Source organism: Durio zibethinus, chromosome 21 (assembly GCF_047325235.1).
Source record: "Durio zibethinus cultivar Kanyao isolate XHJ-2024 chromosome 21, ASM4732523v1, whole genome shotgun sequence".
Lineage (NCBI taxonomy): Eukaryota > Viridiplantae > Streptophyta > Magnoliopsida > Malvales > Malvaceae > Durio > Durio zibethinus.
Window position 1 is genome coordinate 319665 of NC_143182.1, and position 21233 is coordinate 340897.

Consider the following 21233-nt stretch of genomic DNA (forward strand, 5'->3'; position numbering starts at 1 on the left):
TGCCTAGGCTCAGGTATTGGTGGACACGACCAAAAATGGAAAGCGTATGGCTAAATTCTAAATACTAAAAAAGGTTTTGTTGGAGAGAGGATGATTAGTTAAGAGGAAGGATGGAGATGGGGTATTGTTGGGCACTTCTCCAACAAAAAGTACTTGTTTAACCAGACAAAAGGAAGTGTTTTGATGACCGTGATAAAAGGTGTAGGCTACTGTATAGTTTCAAAAGCAGTGGAGGGGTATCTCCATTCTCCATCTGCCTCCCTTCCAACATATATCTATTATCTTCTGCATTTGAATTCTGTCTCTTGCTCAAACATCATTTTTTCCACTACTCTTTTCTAGATCTTTTTACAAATATCTTCTTGGGAGAATGGAAAGAGAAAGACCATCCACCACAAATAAAAAGAAACGGAGGTTCAAAAGAATTTGTGTTTTCTGTGGTAGTAAAACAGTTGGTAGCGCTCTATATCATATGTACTATAGTCCCAACAGGAAAGTCTCCATTTGTTTCGTCCCTTCATTAACTTTACTATGTCCTCAAATTCTGGAAATTAATTTTGCACGCATATGTATCACCCACTGATCTGCTATATGTTTTGAGTTTGACATCGATCATGTGTATGTTGATTGACGTTTCTTTCATATCCTAGGTTGAAAGAAAGATTGATTTGGTCTATGGTGGAGGAAGTGTAGGTCTAATGGGTTTGATCTCTCTCAGACTGTCTTTAACGGTGGTTGCCACGTACTTGGGTACACCTTTTATCTCTATAATTGATGCATATGTAATATATTATATATACTCTTTGCGCTCTTGTGGGAAAATTTTACCTATTTTTTTTATCCTTTTGGATTCCTGTAGAGTGATTCCGAAAGCTCTTTTGCCCCGTGAAGTACTATCGTATATAGATATTCCCATTATTCCTCACGTTGCATGCTTTTCCTATTTTTGCATCTCAAACAATGAAGCTGAAAGCTATTCACCAAAAAGGAAAAAGAATTCATTGCAGATATCCGGCGAAACTGTTGGAGAACTGAAAACAGTTGCAGACATGCATCAAAGAAAGTCAGAAATGGCAAAACAAGCTGAAGCTTTCATTGCACTTCCCGGTATGCTTCCTATAAAATTCCCAATAATTTTCTTGGATAATTTATATGGTATAAATTATCTTTAAACAAATTGAATCAAAATTTGTACTTGCTTAGGTGGTTATGGTACCATGGAAGAGCTGTTAGAGATGATAACCTGGTCTCAATTAGGAATCCACGAGAAGCCGGTGAGTTTGGTCTTCTTTTAATATTATTGTAATTGTTGAAAAGTTTGGTCTTTTTAGATCATAGCTTTAAAATTTCTTGCATTTTAAAAGAAAGAAATCTGTGTAACAGGTTGGATTATTGGATGTGGGGGGGTATTATAACAGCTTGCTTGCTTTATTTGACAAGGGAGTTGAAGAAGGTTTCATTGACAGTTCCGCAAGACATATTGTGATTATTGCAGATACAGCTGAAGAACTTTTCAGGAAAATGGAGGTGGTATATTCATCTTATACAGTGTTTATATAATTTTTAAACGTATATGTTGAATTATTGGAGAGGAGACGATGACAGAACAATATTGCAGGAAATAGTATGGGATGATATATTATTTTGCCGGAATACGCTCCAGTGCATGACAAGGTTGCATCCAGAGAAAGTTGGGAAGTGGACCAATTATTAGAGTCTACTGGAAGCGGGGAAACCCTACGCTCTTAAATCTTATCGATCTTATATATATGCATAAGTTATATGTTGGTGTAGTTCCATATTAATCAAAAGAAAAGGACAGCCAAGGTAGCCTAACTCTCTATCTTTCTGGGGGAAAAAATCCTGAGATCCCAAATCTTGATTACCAATTTGTATAGCCATGAATCATGGTGTGTGTGTGTGTGTGTGTATATGTTGCAGCTCCATTTGAATAAATTGAATAGTGAGAAATTCTGAGAAAAAAAAACCATTGACTATTAAAAAAAGCTTGCAATATGGCTTGAGACAAGGTCGGGGGGCAAAGAGAAGAGAAGCATAGATGGTTGTTGTTTTGTGGGGCTTTTTGTATAGGGTTGAGACTTGAGATGCCGAGAAGCAAGAGCATTGTCCACTTGCTTTTCTACTGTGTGGCAAGTTATGAATCAGATTCTAATGTGCGAATGGGAAGCCTTTGGATTTTGGCTTGAGAGATCGATGTGGCTCTGTAGACTTGGGTTCCACTGCATAATTGGCACCTTTCACATTGTTTTGATTGTTTTTCCGCTTTAGAGCCTTTTCATCCTCTATGATCTTACAAATTGACAATCAGAAGAGTTTTACTCTTCCTTCTTGACTATGCAGCCAAAACTCACTGTTAAGAATCAGACTCATACATGAAGAGGTAACCAAGTGTCTGATCACACCAAGTTTAACTTTTACACCTCCTTATTCAAATTAACAAAAAGAAACCCGAGCATTGCTTATGAAACAGGCTCTGGATTAGAAATAACTTTGAAAAACAGGTTCCGAAATGTTCAATTTTTGGGATTGACATGTTGATATACTAACAATAATAAAGAACCAATCGAAGTTACAATTTAAAACGTTAAAAAAAAATGTCTATTTTAGCTGAAGCTTCGGTTTGGGGTTTGGAACTCGAGCTGTAGATGTCCAGCAGGATAAAAATCATGCCACCAAAATAGAAGAAGATGGATTTCCTTTCTGGTTATTAACCTCGTTTCCTCCCTCAAAGAATTAGTGTAAATGGTTCATAAAACGTAAAGCTCTCGAATCCCAAATTGCAGGGATCCAATGGGGGCAACGGTTTTTGCCCGTTCCCCCTGAAAAGGGGAGAAGAAAGTACTTTCCTGCTTCCATGATCTAGCCGCGGATCATCTTTTGGAACTTGACTTGAAAGAGAAGTTAAATCTTCTAGCTCTTCTCAAGGAGCAATAGTTAGAAAGAGTGGGAAAGAAGCTCCAATGGGGTCTTGGAGCCAATCAATAATGAATAAGAGGGACAAAGATGTCTAGATGATGTAGGATGGTCCAACCAAAGCCAGATGAGCTCTGCATGACTCGTGAAGAACGCTAATTCAGTACATCACTTGAACCGTTCATAGAGAACTTGCTTATAAAGTGGTGTGAAATTGGGCACTAGCAGAGACGCGTCCTAATCCAATAGCAGAACAGCCTCACAGGTGAAAAAGTTGGCAGCAACCTGCGTAAAAAATTGCACCCAGAGCTCTACAAAGGGAAAATGGATTCAGTACTTGACTGACGAGGACCAAACAATGTAGGACAGATGGGAGACGTCTTAATCTACGTAAGTTGCCAACTCAAGTCCCTCACGTCAGTAATTATAGTTCTCATTATTTAACAGTTACAATAGCTATATGTGGTTGTGCACACACCGAACACTAGCAAAATGGGGTCAATTCAAAGAGGATTTAGGATATGCAAAGAAAAAAAATCAGTAGAAGAATTTTTTTTTTTTTTTTTTATCATTTGGTAAGAGTGAAATAGAAAAAGAAAAAACAATGAATTGTCGCTTTTTTTTCAAATAGAATCCTTTTAAAAATAAGAAGAAAACACTAATTCTACTTAAATTAATAATTTTATTTATAATTTTATCCTAATCTTCTTTTTTTTTTTTCTATTTTTCATTCTTTCCCAAACACGTCGAAAAATAACTCTTTCCTCTGCTTTCTCTTCTCTTTTCTCAAATTTTTTTCTATTTTCTCTCTTTTCTTTCCTTCCTACCAAACCTATCCTTTCTTTCTTCTTTCCTCATCCTTTTCTCTTCCTTTTATTTTACTTCTTCCATACCAAACATAATGTCAATGACTAAGACAAGGAAGCAGCTGCGAAGCATTCAAATCAACGCCTTCAAAAAATTTATTTTATTTTCAATTACAACAATAAAGCAGCAGAGAGTACTATCAAATGGATTCATTTACGGGCTCTTCACAATCATATATATTAGCCCACCATAAAATATACGTTCAAGGCAAAAAGAATCATATACAAGCAGAGGAAAAAGTCCTCTGTAATGAAGGTTGCACACAGCAATTTTGATGAACTTGATAAATTGAAGCAAGCCAGTGCTGATCCTTGAAATTAAAGAGTACCGACTCACATACACTGATATCAGTAACATTAGGTGTGCAATTTCCTTTACCAGTTAAAGACAATTTTTTATTTCAGGTTTTTCTACAGCCATTAGTATCATAATATAATACAGACAGAAAGCTGCGAACAAGAACTTAGCTCACGCAAGTAAAATTAATCAAAAACACTTTCGATGAACAACAGAAGGTCCAGTCTCATCATAATCTGCCTTCGTTACATGTTGATTTTGTGGAAACACCACTTTGGCAAGAATTGCACCTCCCACCCATGCTGAATACATTGTCAAATTCTCTGGCATATACTCCGGAGGCTGCAGTCAAAAACTCAGAAAGATTAACACAAAAAGCAAAATATACATGATTATTACAGATGTATTTTACCAACATTCTACACCATTTCAGGGGTGCAAATAATACATAAATGCTTGCAAACTACTCAGGCTCAACTGTAAAACTCGAATTCCGCTCGATCATTGTCGTGCTAAGCTCGAGCTCGAACAACTAAACTTATCGCACGAGTTGAATTTTAGCATCCTGAAATCCAGCTCGAGTAGCTAGCAAGTCCAATCGATATTTTATATTTTAATATATATTTTTATTATTATAATTGAAATTACTATTTTACTCTAATATATATATATATATATATATATATATATATATATATATATATCAATTCAAACTCAAGTTTAAACATAAATAATCGAACTTGAGTCAAACATGGCAATCGAACTCGTTTTTATTTGATAAACAAGCCTAATTGAGCGAGCATAAGTAACTCGATTTTTATCTTAAGTGAAGTTTGAGCTTGAAAATTAAAACTCGATCAAGCTCAAGTTGAGTAGCAAATTTCAAGTTGAGCTTGAGCTTTTTACTGTATCAACTTGATTTGACTCGATTACACCCCTACACCATTTGAGAATCACCAAATATAGTACTAGCTTACCCACGTCACGTAATATGTTACCTTTATCAGAGAAGGACGGATAGCTGATGAGCACAGGCTTGCTTCTTTCTGGAACCTATCTTCAAAACCTGCGGTAAGCAGTGGACAAATGTGTTTTTAGCTGTGAAGCAAAAAGTCAACATGCAACTATTAACATAACTACACCAAAATGTTGCATCCAAAATTCTAATGAATCGTATGTCATGGCTATGAGCATGCCTATGTAAAGTATTATTGACAATTGTCTTATATTGATCCAGAAATAACCCTCCATTATCCAAACATCACAATGATCAAGGTATATGATTCTCACCAATCATAGAAGTAGTCCCGCCACAAAGGACAGTATTTTCTAGCAGTTGCTTCTGGTTCTCAGAAGAAACTGTTGAAATACTACGAGCGAGCTGCTCAACAATTCCATGAGCTTCTAAACCCAATATGGATGGTTGGAACAATGCCTCACCAACAGTATATCTTTCTCTTCCAATTCTTATAACCTGAATTGCGATTTCAAAAGTTCTACAATCAGAGAGACAACAACTTGAAGATCCTAAATACAGAAGCTTGCCAGAAAACATGGGGCATGCTGAAAAATAAGCTAGTGGGATAAATGTATAGATAAGTTATGGGTTTAAGCAAGGAATACCAATAATGCATGTAAATAAGTCCACTTAGTGAGGCAACTGTCATCTTATTAAATTTGAAAAATTAAAGTTCTATAGACTAGAATTCATTGGATATCCGAATAACTCATAGAGTATGCATTAAGCTATTCCCCAAAACCAGGCCAAGTTATTCTGGTTCTTGATAAACCTGTCATTTAGCTTTCCAAAAATCCAAATTGCAAGAAGCAAGATCATAAATCTCTTTTAAGATGTGGGCATAAAACTAAAACGACCATAGAACCAAAAAAGCAGATAAGAAGAAGAGGTGTTTCCTTGTTCAGTTTGATAAGTCCCCTTGCCTTGCAGTAGTCTGATTTCTGACCATATTCTGCTGATTCTATTTTGTATTGTCTTTCTGAATTTAACGGCTAGAAGATAAAAACCATCATAGCAAATGATTGACTACAACACAGCCTGACACAGACATGGAACTAATGACAATAAATCACAAAATGCTCACCTCCACAAAATTGAAAGGCAATCACATCTTTATACATTATCCTTAGTTTTTTTTATTATCTTTCTCTCTTTCCTGGCCTTTTCATTCTAGTTACTGAACCATATTAAGAACATTCTACTTCTTTTTCTCGGGTATAATATGCAAATTTCTTGCAGCCATAACTCCTTATGTCAATCTTCTACATACTTCAAATAATAATATGAGAGATAATAAGCAGATCTACAGTAAGATTTAAGGAAAATAAGACACTTAAACAAGGGGGAAAGAAAGCAAAAGGGAAAAAACAAACCTGTCCATCAGGGAGGGTATGTTCCTCGGTCTCACATGATTTAACGGTTCTGTTATAAGCAACTTCATCTTCAGCACAACATGAGTACTGCTCTTTTATTTTCTCAACATCCAAGATGCTGAGGTTCACCATAGGATTACTTTTACCGAGCTCTTGAGCAAGTAACTTTGTCAAATCAATACCTCCAATTTCAAATCTTCTGGAGGCAATTTGTTGGACAGCACCTTCAAGTACCGGAGCTATGTCTGTTCATAAGAGCAAAGTTCACATGGCAGAACAGAAAATCAATTAAATTAATATGTCAAAGTATTTGCAACTTAAACCCAATTGAAAGTGATTCATGATCTATTATCCACAACTAAATTCAAACTCTATGAGGTATGCTAAACACTTAACCGGTAAGAGATTTTGTCTTCACCTCCTGGAATTACTCAATATTCAAGGCTGTTATTTATTGTCTTATGCATTTGTAAAAGAACTTGGTACTCATCAGCATGCTGGTTGGGTTTTCGCTGATATGAGTAAAAAGATTCTAACTTGTCCATGACATACACGAGTATAGAACCAAGGAGCCAAAAAATTAAACCTCACATGCTTAAAGGCATACATGTACATACCTATCTTCCCGTGACCAATATCAACAGTACAACCTGAAATACGCCCGACAGCATACAGAGATAACACTGCTTGCTCTGACGCATAAAATCCCGAGACATTAAAAGTTTCAAATAGCAATTGCACTAGTTGTTCTCTGACAGCCTGGAAAAAGATTAGTTATCTTTTACACCATTTAATTACATGGTAATCAACCTCAAAGAATAACAGATTTGGCCAGAATGTTAGGGCAAAAGAGCGGTAGCAGAAATTAGTTTGACGCCTATGATCTGAATTTGACTATAACCAATACCTAACACGAGCAACAGAGCAATAAAATATATGACAATGACAACATACGATCCTTCATACTTGCATGTTTGACCCAGCTTCGTGAGCAGCTTCTTATTCCAAAAGGTTAAAGATGGGCCAAACATGGTTCACAATTTTATAAACAAATTAAATATATTCTTAGTTGATATAAATAAATTCAATCTAACAACACTTTGAAAAAAAAAAAAAGAGAATTCTACCAATAAAAACACTTTTTCTTGCATGTTCAAACGGCGTCAAATAGGCTCCAGCTGCATTCGTTACCTCATTTCATCTAAATAAAAGTAAAATGATCATGGCAGGGAATAGGGGGAGGTATTACAAAGTGGTTTAACAATTGCCAATCCCTTATAACAATTAAAAGCCAAGAGTAACAAGAATAGAATGAAAAAGATAAAGGTGGCTAACCTTGGGAGTACAAAGTGGATCAGTAAACAAGATTTGTCCTTCATTCCCAACTTCCCATCCAAGGCCAGTGTATAGAACATGGTGCAACAAATCTTCCATGGCATCCCAGTCTCTAACGAATCCTCGCACAACAGGATCAACAGTGACATCTTCAACCAGTGAATTATCAGCTGAGGATCCATCTTCAATCATGCGTTTCATTTGAGTAGGAATTATCTGACCAGAAATCAAATTCAATATGCAATACCTCAAAACCATACAAGTAATTCAAGCAAAATGAAAACACAAATTAAGAGAAGAGAGGACACTTAAAAGCTACATTTTGGTTTGAGTAACCTTCGAAAGAAACCTTCTTTTCTATTTTTCTTTGTTGGTGTTTCATTACCTATTATTAGGGTGGAGGTGTTAAAACAAACATACCATGGAGGGAGCCTGATCTGGGATTGCGGGTCCCGCCTTGAGGAGCTTGGATCCAGCATCGACCACTGCCGCCTCCATTTGGTACAACCAGCCCAAAACCAAAACCCTAATTATCAATCTATAGATAGAGAGACATGTTGGGGAAAACCCTAGATTTGATGACTAGGGTTTTAGTTAGAACATTATGCCGATGCTCTTCTCTCGGAAATGGATGATGCACTTGAGGGACGGCACAAGTGCCAGTGAGTAACTGTTACACTTGCTGCTACTAGCTAAGCTAGCCTTTGCTTCTTTTTCTTCTTAGCGGGGAAAGACCACCTATTCCTCTTTTAAAATCTATTCATACTTTTTTTCCTTCTTACGAGCACTTTTATATTACTAGTAGTTGTAATGTGTGTGTGTGTGTATATATATATATATTTCAATAAAATCTATTCACAAGTAAATTTAAAACCATGGCAAATCTATGGTAAAATGAAAAAAAAAAAAAAAAAGAAATTGTTAAAAATGTGATTTCTTCTACTAAAATTATACTATTCAAAAATTATACTATTCAAGAGGTTCACTAATAAATAAATAAATTATTTTTATATTTTTATGTTTGTTATATGTTATCAAAAATAATAAAATAAAATAAAATATTTTATTAGATAATGTTATTTTTTTAATCAAATATTAAAATTTTATATTTTTTAAAATCAACAAATTTAAAAATATTATTTATTTTTTTCAATATCATTTTTTTTTTTCAAAATCTAAAAATTTGTAAACTAATCGCCCTTAAAAAGTGAGATATCCCCGCCGTTATAAATTTTCTTTTCATATCTCTTGACTTTTTTGTATAAAAAAAATAAAGTATTCATGCAATGATTTTATCTTTTTAGTAGGATTATCCCCAAGACGGACACGTATCACCAGCACGGTCCCTTATTAACTAGTAAAGTAGTATGTAGCTTGAAACTTTGATTTGATTAACAAGGAGTCCCTTCAGAAATTCAGAAGCGGCGATGTGGAAAATTCCATTTCTTGAAAGCAAAGTATCTGTTGTAAAAAAAAAAGGACAATGTACCAATAGAGAGAGAGAGGGTCAGAGCAGTTTAAATCCTAAATAGATTATACCAGCAGCACATACCAATCAGTAAGCCACTAAGCATTGAATTCTAACTCACTTCTGTTACCAAACCATCATCGATCTGCGTTTTCAAGCTACCACCTGTACACTAATTAACAATCAAGATTAAGATTCTAAAATACTACACGTAAAACCACATTAGGACACAACTAGCACTTCTGTTTCATATAAGACTTGCTGCCGAAATTTCCCGGTTGCTACATGCATGATAATCCGCCAGGTTTTCAACCTCCCAGTTCCAAGGCATATTGCTCGAACCGTAACCATCCAAATCCACTGAAAAATGACCATTAGTTGCAGGCGATGCTCGCTCCCCATCCCCTACTGAAATCAAGTTACACTCTTCACCACCTTGAGAATCATCATCACTTTTCTTAGAACAAGAAGCACCGGCATATGTGGCAGGCATGTCAGACAATAGGGCTTCAAGGGGATACTTGTTATTGGAGTTGTCTTGTGAAGTAAACTTTACATCCAGAATTGGAGTTTCCAAATCCACTACAGAAGAAGCATATGATAATTCCAGTAAATTCTGCAGCAATTCTTCATGAGGACCTTGTTTGTTGACTTCTGCTTTAATTCCCATGTTTGCAGGAGGATCTCTTTCCTCACTGGTATCAGAAACATAATCAACATGATTTTCAAGGAATTGACTCAGAATATCAGCTTCATCAAGAACAAAAATTTTGCTTGTTCCACTGCTAACTTCCCCATTTCCCACGTCCCCTACTATCTGGTGCATATCAAGTCTGGCTGGAGTAACCACGCAGTCAACTGTGTCATGGCAAGTGCCTTGCCTTTGACAGAATTCAGCAACTTCTTTAGCTGTTTGCTCAGAATCAACATCATTAAGAGAGCACATTGCCTCCCCTACTCTCTCTAAAGGACAGTTGGAGGACAGTGATGCAACCATTGAATCCATCCCATCTCTTGTGTCAAGGCAAGGTTCAGATGTTACATGAAAATGTGATTCTGGTGACACCTTCTTGTCAATGCTACCATCTTCTTCGTGTAAAAATTCAGGGGCTTTTACAGGAAGAGCTTGAGTATATTTCTGAAGGTCAATTGAAGTTGAAGACAGGAAACTGGCAATGGCAGATGCAAATGCATCATCAATTGACATAGTCTGCTTTGGTTTATCCTTAGGAGAACCAGTTCCGGATATATGATTATCTTCCTCATCATCAGCATTAGAAAATTCAGGAGCGGTGACTACAAGACTTGGGAATGAGTGGCTAGCATTTGCAGAATAAATGGTTTCATCAGGTTTGATAGATGATGAAATATCCTTCTCACGTGATGCATATAAATCATGAAATGAAGATTCATTTCCAATGTTATAGGGAGTGTAATCATCTGAATCGTGGCATGAAAATTCAGGAGCAGAATATCTTGCACAAGATGGCAATTCAGAATTCTTAGGTTTCTTAGTGAGTTCTTCAAGCTGCAGCTCTACACACTGGAGCCTTGCATCAATGCTCCTCATGGGCTTTAGCATATTCTCTTCAAACTTTAATAGGAGATCTTCTACTCTGCTGACTCGAGAAACAAGCTGATCCAGGAATATCTCAATATGCCCACATGACACATCAGCCTTGGCTTCTCTATCTTTAAGTGGGGGGATCTCATGTTGGTTTGGTTCAATAGTTGCTGCAATTGCTTCCTGGAAGTCCACTTCCTGCTGATTGGCTAAACTGGGATTTACTTCTTGCGGGATTTCATTTGCAAACTTTAATGGTTCAATGGCCTTTGAATCATTTTCTTGTGTCTTTTCTTTTTCCTTTGTGCCAAACATGTTTTCATTTTGTCGGCGACAGAGACCTGCTGTTTTAGATAACTGCAAAAGTGTGGGAGCAAGCATTGCCATAAGAGAACTTCCACCTGCATTTTCCATCTGATCCACTTCATTTTCTGAGTCAGCTGATTCAACAGGATCAGCAAAAACATAGAGTTCACCAACACATACACAACCTTTATTCTGTAGTGAAAGCAAGCGGAGAGTAACAGACATGCAGGTGTTTGAATCAGTGACCTCAGCAGTAGCCTCATATAAATCCTGAAAATTTTCATCAATCAGAACTGGAGTAAAATAAAGACCCAATTATGACTCTATGTCCAAGTGTGACTCTTGTGACATCTCTTGTTTGGGAAGGAGAAAAACAGAAGAAAGGAAAAGAAAAGGCTATTCTCAAGTTTCTATTTTCCCCTTAAAACTAAGATTTCCATGTTGCAACTATGTTCCAGCCTAACTCCTGCCGACATTTAAAATTACTCATTCCTTTAAGTTGAGAATGCTAACTTCTCTCATTAATTGTTCTGTTTCATTGACAATTGTCTTTAGTGCTGACCCATTCCATTATTGCTTCTCTATTCTAATGTCTTGGACATGTACAACGATTTAAGCTCTTACTAGTTTTCTCCAGACGTTTTCCTGAAGTCAACTCTCATAGTTGATACAAATTAGTTTCTCCAATTGGACGGAAATAGGTTAAGATAACCCTTTTTCCCTCTGAAATTACCAAGAACATGCAGTTTAACACCATAGAATGCTAAAAAGGGGGAAAAGAACGAAGCTTTGCTTGGATGAATCTGCAAGTAGATAAAAAAATCTCTCCTGTGGGCTACCTGAATTCACAATAGAATTTGATGGCACAAGGCTTCCATTATCAAGCACAGAAGCATCAGGAGCTTTAACTTCAACCCAATCAACTTCATTCATATTTGAATTGCCGTCATTTTTTAGTCTCTTTTCATCTAACTCTTTATTGGCTCCCTTTATATGTGCCAAAGCAGCTTCATCCACATCGGCTGCATGAAGCACCTCTTCATCTCTGGAGGCAATACCACATCGAACAGTACAGAGATACTCATTGCTGCTCCGAGGTTTAGCAGAATAGTATATTTCATATACTCGAGCAGTACTTCGGACATAAACCTGTCTTAGTTCATGTTTTTGTGCAAAAGCAATTGCAGCATAAGATGATCCACACAAGGCGAGTAAGGAATACAATAATTTGGAAAAAGGGATATTTTTGCAAATTCTTTACCTTTGCTTGAATTTATCTTATGCCCAACTAACTTCTACTAATAAATTTGGAAAATGATATATACTAACCCTAATGCTAATAAAATTCACATTGCTTACTTAACAAGCATCAAATTAAAAAAAAAAAAATTAAGAAGAAAAAGTCACTTTACTGATTTAACTTCAAAAGGTTGAATCTTTCATCAGAAAAATGAAAACCCAATTATCCAGTAACGTCAACTAACACGCTAATAATTCTTTCGATATGTTAAACCGATAATGATAGAAACATGGTAAAAATTTGGGGGACTCACTAGTGATCTCGCAGGGGACGGAATCAGGTGAAGTAGGGCACAAGATAAGGGGGGATTTCCGAGCGGAATCAACGGCTTGATCATGTTGATTGGAGTCGGTGATTGGCGCAAATGAAGACTCGAACGTGACGGAATTAAGGAGAGAACCACAGGCGATAAACCAGTTGGAGGAGGAGCTCCAAGAAGTGTCGTAGTCGTGCAGTGCTTCCATGGTTTTATTGATTCTTTAAGTGCTTTTCTCGGTGTCTGAATCTGTTTCGCCAGGGAATGTATGGGATTTTTAGTGAGAGAGAGAGACAGGGTGGTGGAGCGGAGTGGACTGGAGTGGAGCGTTGGTGGAGGTGACAAAGTCGTAATTTAGGGATCATTTGAGGAGAATTTCGTATCACGGCTGCTAAGCATACTCCAATTCACCGTTGGATGATAGTAGGAGCGCATTAGTAGTTACTAGTAATGGATGTGGGCAATCTATGGAGTCAGTTTTACATGTTTTTTTATTGGGTAAATAAAGCTTAAATACTAAAAGAAAATCTCTCAATTATTTTTTTAAATAAGTTTTATATTTTTATTATATTTGAATAAACTCTTATATTTTTATTTGTATTCAAATAAATTTTTATTTCAAAAAAATTTAATTTATATTCAAATTTTATTTGTATACAAATTAAAAATTAAGAGTTTATTTAAATATAAATTGAAAGTTATAAATTTATTTGAATATGAATTAAAAATTAAATTTTATTTAAATATAATAAAAATATAAAAATTTATCAAAATAAAATGATAAAAATAAATGTTATTTAGCCACTAACAAATACTACTCTCTTGTTACCAAAATAAAAAAAAAAAAAACAACTGTTACTATTACTCTCCCAGTCTTTTGTCTTTTTTGCCTTTTTAATTTAGTTGAATATCAATTAAAATTTCAAAGAATTTATACTTTGAATAAATAATGTTGAAATATTTTTTTTTTAGATTATTTAAGTGCATGAAAATACAATTAAGATTTTCTTTTCTTTTGTAGACGGAACCATGCATGACCAAGCTTATTCCAAAATCCAAATTGTTCTACTTGGAAATGTGAGTTTCAGTTTTGGACACATGATTTCAGAATCCAGGGCACTTATAACCAGACCAGAGTGATCATGATGAAACAAACAAGTACAAAGTTGGTCTCAACCATCAAGACATCCATTGTGATCATCAGACAAAATAACGCACTAAATTAAATTAAGTTTCTCCAAGATAAATATTACAAGCACTAACAAATTACATCGACTAGCACTCCAAGAAACCCGTAAGCATACAGACAAACACTACGTACAGCAGTGCCTCACTTGTGACAGATCTTAGCTGTTGGCATGGTGACGCAAACAGGAGCATAGAACTTCTTGGCTTCTGGGGTGCCACGTTTTGGCTCCTCCGCTGCTGCAACCCTGGCAACTAAGCAAACGGCAGCAGCTGCAGCAGCAAACATCAACTCCCTCCTGCCATTGTTGCACTCTCTTTTGGTCTCACCACTCAACTTAGCACTCTCCACTTCAGCTCCTTTAGCAGCATTGGCAACCACAAGTCTACGGTGGGCTATTCTGGGAGACCCTTTTGTGAGGCTGGTGGTGCCAAGGCATGATGCAGTCATGGTGATGGAAGCCATTTTTCTGCAGGTGCTTAGGAGCCAAAAGGTTTCTGACTTCGAGGGGGTGGGGGTGTTTCAAGTTAGTTAAATTCCCAGTTTAGGTATGTGAAGGAGAAGAAATGAGGCCTTGGTGGAGTATCCAAATCTGAGACCTTATCGAAAGAAAATTTTGGGCCAATATTTGAGTGCCACATCACTCATATTATCAAGGTGGAAACCTGTGGTGGCCATGAAATTTCTTTAACAGGACTCCTGCCTCTCTCTCCAGATAATTCATTCCTTTTCTTCATTTATTATTTATCCCTTACACTGTACTCATATCCTTTGCTGCTAGGCAAAGGCCAGCCAGAAAAACAGGATCACGGACAAGCTAGCACCAACCATACGGATCAAAACAAATGAAATGAAATGTCTTCTCTTTTTCTACAGTATATGCATGAAATATCGCTACAATATTCAGTGAGTCCAACTATAGCAAAGGCGCTACCAAAACTTCGCTGCATAGCTATGCAAAACTTACTACAACGAGGGTAAGTGAAATAAAACAGAGATTTAATAGTAACTGAAAATTTCCAAGTGGTTCTAATCCCCATAAAGAGTGACAACAAAAAATTTGAATTAACCCTTGATGTATTTCCATACATATTATAACATGGGACCAATTAGGCCGTATTCCAACAACAAATTGCAATTTGGGATTATATCAATTGGAACTGAGGAATTTAGAACATGAAAAATCTAAGCATACAATTTTCCAATGTTGCCAACAAAAAAAAAAAAATTCTAAGCATCCAATGCTTCCTGTTCTCTTGCATCATATGAGGATGGCAGTAAATCATGTATATTAGCAAAAAGATCTTCACGACCAGATGGCACCCCTGCAATGGGTGAATCCAAGACTGAATCAGGTATTGCCGCAAGTGTTTCCTCAAAGAAGGATTTCATTGTCTGCAATAAGAAAAAATGTGTCAGAACTTCATTTCCCTGTAGCTAAAGAGAGAACTTGGATGGATACAATAGGAAAATACCGTTTAAGTACCAGCCAATAAGAAAAATTTATAAAAGTAATATAAGAATTTAAGGATTCCAATAATGAAATTATGATTTTACAGTTTCAGGAAGCTTCTTTGTGGTCTTTGAATTTTTTAATCTGGACAGAATAAGTTCGCTGAAATAGACTATTCTCCAGGAAGCTTCTTCGCCTTAATGAATGAAATGCATTCCCTAAAATGATAAAAGCTAAAGAAACTGATCTGCTTCAGGTAGCAGAGTTTGTGCTTAACTTGTAGGTCAAAACTATCCAGACAAGTTCCCAAAAACTGTACCAACTCTCCTAAAGGCAAAAGTAAGAAGGCTTGTAACAATTTTCATACCGTGCAATGCTGGAAAGCAAAGTCAGCTTTGCGCTTCCACAGACCATTTCCAGGCTCCGAGTAAAAAAGGTTGAGTAGAGGCTGCAGATATTATAGCAGATTCATAAAAGATACGTTACGGCTGGGAGGTAAAGGGCAAAAGAAAAGCTATATTCAAATAAAGATAAACCTTAAATATAACCAAATCAAAATAGTAAACAATATCAGTACAGATAGTGATAAAGCATGTATGTTTCTGAAGGTTTTGAAAACCATCTACAATGACCACTAAAAGTGTCATTTGCCTATGATCAACAAGGAGAATTGCAATGATGCTATGCAACTGGCAAAATGCCTACCTTCGCCACATCTCGGACATTAGGTCTTTTATTTCCATCTCTTCCCAGAACATGGTCCCCATATTCTTGATATCGTTCAAGGATCTAAAAGTAGAAGCGTAAACTACAAGAGGATATTAATTTAATGACAAAATGAAGCAAAATGCATCAATTAAGGGCAGCAATCTTCTATCCAACCTCGCGGCGTGTAAGTCCACTACTTGGTGCACCATATATTGCAGTATCAACATGCCCCAAAGTCCGCCAAGGGCTATTGAAAATACCAAACAGCTTCTAGTCAGCTAGTTGTGAGTTAGCCAAAAATAGTGATGCGGAGGAAAAGGCTTAATAAATATAGAAAAAGAAATGCTTAAATAGCAAATAAAAAGTAAGAGATGCATTACACATACTTATTATATGCAGCACGTCCAACCATAACACCATGAGCTCCTTCTCTTAGTGCTGCGTTTACCTACAATTTTAAATGTCCATAAACAATAGGTTATAGAATTTCTTGCACATATGCAGAGTGCTGCCAAGAGTTTATGGCAGCAACGTCAAAGAGATAGCAGAGGTGGTTAAAGAAGATCCAAGCAAATAAAACTCTAGGACATCCAAACAAAATATTTCTCTTTTGTACAGAAATTTTCCATCCCCCAATCAGTTCTCCAATGGGTTGAAAAGAAAATTAGCAAAAAGCAAGTTCAATTTTCCAGGATTACTAACTCCACAATGAGATAGTAATAAAAACCATAAATGATATAATGAAAAATCCTCTAATTTGACCTTCTCATCATAAAGTAAACAAATAAGAGAATATGATTCCTAACTCACATTTATGGCATCACCAAATAATAATACAGGACACCAAACTTATTATATATACTTGAGATTTGCGAGAATAAATCAAAGATGATTGACAAAGGTTCACCTCAACAACAGAATTTATGCCTCCATTTATTGTAAACTTTATGTCTGGAAAGTCACGCATGAGGGCATAATAGTACTCATATCTGAATTTGGAAAAAGAAAAAAAAAAAAGATCAATTGCTCATCTCATAGATATTGGTACATTGGTAATGATCAACAGGAGATGTAACTTAACAGTTTGATAATCTATAGCTCAATAAAAGCATACTTCAGAGGAGGAATTTTTCGATTATCAGCTGGGCTAATGCCATTTAGTAGAGCCTTCCGTGAATGTATGATGAAATGCCTAGTAGGTGATAGGGAAGAAACCTTGTAGATAAAGTCACCTAAAAAGGAGAAAGAAGAAAGAAAGATATTGCATCCAATGTCAGCACTAAACACAATGATAGGAAAAATCCTTTACTAAGTAAAAAAATCTGAGTTAGTTTCTGTTACACGGGTAACATTGGCAATTGGCAGAAGAACTTACAGAGTTCATGATATGAATCATGATCATCAACACCAATCCGGCATTTAACACTGACAGGAACATTTGTATTGGCAGCAATGATTGACATGGCCTCTCCAACAAACTTTCCTTGTAATTATAAATGAACATGTAAGTGCACATTGGCAAAGAAAAAGCATCATCTAATCTGCTTAAAATTTTTACAATTTTATCAGCATAGCCATCAAACCTTTGAATCAAGCATAAGACGAACACCAAAGCACCCATGCCCTGCAACTTTTGGACTAGGACACCCACAACTGGTTTTATAGCAGTAACAATAATGAAAACAAAGATAAAAGAAAATGCATCAGTTGAAAAATTTTGCCAAATGAAGAGGAAGCCAATGAAATCAGGTAAGGAATGGTACAAACTTGAAATTAATCTCATCATAGTTGTAAGCACTAGCAAGTTCAGTGGCTTTTGCCAAGTTTTCTAAGTTACTCCCACCAATCTGAAGGACAATAGGATGCTGTTCTGGTGAATATGCCAAGAACCTGTCCTGAGCAAGAAAAAAATTGAAATCAAGAGAATCAGAAATCATTATCACTTTACAGTTTAGCACTAAAAGGCGTAAAATTCAGCAACCAAAACTTGTTCATCACATACAGGCAGAGAAATCAAATATACATCTAAAATTTCCCACAGCTTCCTTTCCATCTTTATTGGTGTTCTGACATTTATCTAAGGGCTTTCAAGTTAAGATTCCCCAATGCCAGCAGCGCATCATGTGACACACTAAGTGTCTTCTTCCACTAACTTACCAGATTCCCTTTTTGATAAACAATAGTTTCAGCTGCAAGCATCTCTGTGTAAAGCCACGCATGTTTTGAGATAAGGCGGGCAAGGGTCCTATAATGATTATCAGTCCAGTCCATCATGGGAGCCACACTGCAAATCAGTACAACCAAAATACATTATCATTCTCATTCATAGAGTGTTTGAAAGAAAAGAAACGATATGCAGTAGATATTATTATGTACCTAAACAGAGGAGGAAGATAGCGCCTGGCAACCATCACGTCTTCTGTATGAATTTTGGCGTTTTGGATATAATAGGAAATGTTCCTTGATTTAGTTGAATAGCTGTAAGGTATATTTGTATAAAATCTGCAAGGGTTTTTCAGGATAATAGAATGAAAAGGTGTAAATGACGATATCATCAAAGAATAAGCTGAAAACTTCACCATCCTTTAAATCACACAAAGCCTGCTCCTTTAGATACCTATCCATTAAAGGAAGCTACATCATACATTCAAATTAAACCAGCACGAGCTACAACTTTTGCTACCACGCACATCATGACAAACATATATACTACTATTAATTTGTAGCTATTAAAATAACCAACTTCAAATCAAGAAAATATAAAGAAATAATATTATTTTACAGGGAAGAATCGATGTGTATGGAAACATATGTAACCTTTTAAGACTGGTGGGTTTTCAGAGACATTTAACCAAACAGGTGAATAACGCAATGGCTCGCAAGAATTATCTATATAAGTAGCTTAAAAAAAAAAAAAAAAAAGGAAATGTAGGTGTTGAGAGATTAGGTCTTACATTCATTACATGAAGGAGCTATGGGTTTTTGTTTTCGGCTTTGGTAATAATTTGGCTTCTGGAAAGCGTAGCAGGAACGAGTTGTGGAGAAGGAAAAGAGTCTAGATTCCTGGCCTCCTCAGTCCTCACATAAGGAAGAAGTGGCTTTTTAACGCGATTATCCGAAGGGATGTAGAAAACAATGGGCTAGAATTTTGGCCCAATAAGATGGGTTATGTTTAACTGCTAAGTGTATATAAATTGGGGTACCTTAACTAAAAAACCTAGCCCATAGATAACTCCTTCTTATGCCGGTAAAGACATTTGATACGGGCCGCCGTATCCAAAACCAAGCCCATCTCCGCTGAAGGATATGTGCGATTTCTCCTATAACTGAAAAACTGCCATCAGCTCCACGTAGAATGAATTGCTTTGGACCTTTGGTTTCTTAAAAGTTACAGCATGTTGCTATAAAGTTCAGTTTTGAGCCTCTAGTTACAAACATGGTAAGGTATACTTATATTCAACGGTTCTTGTCCTTTTTCAGTGTGAATCGCTACTTCTTTGGTTGAAAGAACGTTACGAGACGATATATGTGCGTCATCATGGTTTTCAAAAAGGTTCCCAGCGCCTTTTGGCATTAGATAAACCTTTCCCAATGGAACTTCCAGAGAACTTATTTAGAGAAAAATGGGCATTTGTCCAGTTACCTTTTTCGGGGAGATCTTTCCCTTTTAATGGCGTTAACTAATACGAGATTTAAATTTTCATTAAATGTCCTAGTGACAGATTCGTTTATTGAATTTGTCCACATAGTGTTGCATAATTAGCTTCATTTATGAAATGGTTAATATCATAAATAGTTCCTATATTATAATAAAATATTTAATAAGATACTTAAATTTTAAAAATTTATAATGTGATATTTAAATTATAAATTTGTTAACGTAATTATAATAACGTAATTGTAAGATTATCATATATTACGTATTATCATTTAAAGTGAGTTATATTAATAGTAATTATTATATTAATTAATAGATTTATTATTGAAATATTACATCAAAGATTTTTAAAATTTAAATATTATATTAAATATTTTATAATAGCTTAGAGATTATTTAGGACATTAACCCGTTATAAAAATACTTATTAGACCCTGGACCTGTTAATTAGAACGGAGCATAGTTGTTCATGTAGTATTTATATACGTGCCAAGGAAGATAATAATGTATTCAATTTATCAATTAAAATATTAGTAGTGTTCAATATGCTTTCTTTTTTTTGGCTTCCTCCTCTGGTTGAAACCTGAAGCTGGTTTTCCATTTCTGTTCTACCTTTTAGAGAGAAGATCTCATTCTTGGACAAAAGGCATTTGGCACTGGTCTACATTTGGATTTCCTGGGAATTAAAGTTGATGACGAGAAATCGATTCCAGGACTTGCAGTGGCATCTTCACGTGCAAAACCATTGGCAGGTTTATTATCTTTGATTTCCTCATTAACCATTTAAGCTCCCATCAAACTGAGTGCAAGTGCAACTAATCAAAACGGCAATTGAATCAGATTCGATCGCTTTCAATTCATTAAATATCAAATTGTAAATGCTTTTTAATTTTTCCTTCGTTTTTTTTTTTTTTTTAAGTGGTGATATTTAACTCTTAGGCTCTTAGTTCTTACTCAACCAAACCAATACTTGACCAAAAGTAGCGTTTACAAAAACTATTAGCTGATCTCTGAAACATTTGTGCCTTCAGAGTTTTTTTATCAGTTATTGCATTCACGATTCAATTATGGGGTTTTCTTCAAACCTACCAAGGCTCAATCAAAATGCGTCACTGCAGCTTGGATGAATGGATTGGAAGTCTGTTCAGTAGAGGCCGACACTGGCGGTGCTTGCTTGATCCTATCTGTTGGAATTTCTACCCCTTAAGTTTATGCAACCTATAAGAGAACTCCTATAACTACAAGTGAAGCTGAAGCTTGGGAAGCAGCTAAGAAGGCATGTGGAGGCTTACGTTTCCTAGCCATCCAAGAGGACTTGGATTCGGATGATTGTGTTGGATTCTGGCTTTTATTGGATTAGCCGCCACCCCCTGTATAATTATTAATTATTATAAGAAATATATGATACCTTCATTTTGAATTCTATTTTACTCAAAGGGTAAGATGAAGATGTAAATTCTTAACTTATGCAAAGTAAAACCATATTTTAAATCCCTCAAAACCAAAGCAA

At 35.9% G+C, this 21233-nt stretch overlaps 5 protein-coding genes and 1 pseudogene across 10 annotated transcripts; 2 read left to right on the plus strand and 4 right to left on the minus strand.

Annotated features, from left to right (window-relative positions):
* Positions 1–1007: 1007 nt before the first annotated feature.
* Positions 1008–2038, plus strand: LOC111305859 (cytokinin riboside 5'-monophosphate phosphoribohydrolase LOG1-like). The gene is made up of 4 exons (XM_089750266.1): positions 1008–1107; positions 1204–1274; positions 1384–1526; positions 1650–2038. The coding sequence occupies exons 1-4, from the start codon at positions 1050–1052 to the stop codon at positions 1747–1749; spliced, it is 372 nt and encodes a 123-aa protein (XP_089606392.1). The 5' UTR covers positions 1008–1049; the 3' UTR covers positions 1750–2038.
* A 2051-nt stretch (positions 2039–4089) lies between these two features.
* On the minus strand, positions 4090–8628 carry LOC111304498 (actin-related protein 7-like). Its single transcript, XM_022901060.2, has 7 exons — positions 8245–8628; positions 7825–8040; positions 7107–7248; positions 6490–6734; positions 5389–5572; positions 5097–5164; positions 4090–4440 (listed from the first exon to the last, which is right to left on the minus strand). Exons 1-7 carry the CDS (start codon positions 8320–8322, stop codon positions 4288–4290), a joined length of 1086 nt encoding a protein of 361 aa, XP_022756795.1. The 5' UTR covers positions 8323–8628; the 3' UTR covers positions 4090–4287.
* Positions 8629–9238: 610 nt separating this feature from the next.
* Positions 9239–13187, minus strand: LOC111304499 (uncharacterized). Its single transcript, XM_089750267.1, has 3 exons — positions 12719–13187; positions 11996–12346; positions 9239–11437 (listed from the first exon to the last, which is right to left on the minus strand). The coding sequence occupies exons 1-3, from the start codon at positions 12924–12926 to the stop codon at positions 9540–9542; spliced, it is 2457 nt and encodes an 818-aa protein (XP_089606393.1). The 5' UTR covers positions 12927–13187; the 3' UTR covers positions 9239–9539.
* Positions 13188–13915: 728 nt separating this feature from the next.
* Positions 13916–14478, minus strand: LOC111304501 (photosystem II 5 kDa protein, chloroplastic-like). Its single transcript, XM_022901071.2, has one exon. The coding sequence runs from the start codon at positions 14367–14369 to the stop codon at positions 14049–14051; it is 321 nt and encodes a 106-aa protein (XP_022756806.1). The 5' UTR covers positions 14370–14478; the 3' UTR covers positions 13916–14048.
* A 465-nt stretch (positions 14479–14943) lies between these two features.
* Positions 14944–19139, minus strand: LOC111304500 (uncharacterized). Of its 6 annotated transcripts, none has more exons than XM_022901068.2 (13): positions 19020–19139; positions 18442–18567; positions 18223–18349; positions 17833–17955; positions 17649–17718; positions 17441–17543; positions 17180–17297; positions 16973–17054; positions 16452–16513; positions 16240–16312; positions 16063–16146; positions 15725–15805; positions 14944–15299 (listed from the first exon to the last, which is right to left on the minus strand). In XM_022901068.2, the coding sequence occupies exons 3-13, from the start codon at positions 18282–18284 to the stop codon at positions 15135–15137; spliced, it is 1023 nt and encodes a 340-aa protein (XP_022756803.1). In that variant the 5' UTR covers positions 18285–18349; positions 18442–18567; positions 19020–19139; the 3' UTR covers positions 14944–15134. The 6 variants fall into 6 exon arrangements, with proteins under 6 accessions (XP_022756803.1, XP_022756801.1, XP_022756798.1 ...); XM_022901066.2 differs by having other exon boundaries at positions 17833–17960; XM_022901063.2 differs by having other exon boundaries at positions 17833–17960; positions 18442–18682.
* On the plus strand, positions 19029–21101 carry LOC149512728 (protein TAB2 homolog, chloroplastic-like; annotated as a pseudogene).
* Positions 21102–21233: the final 132 nt, after the last annotated feature.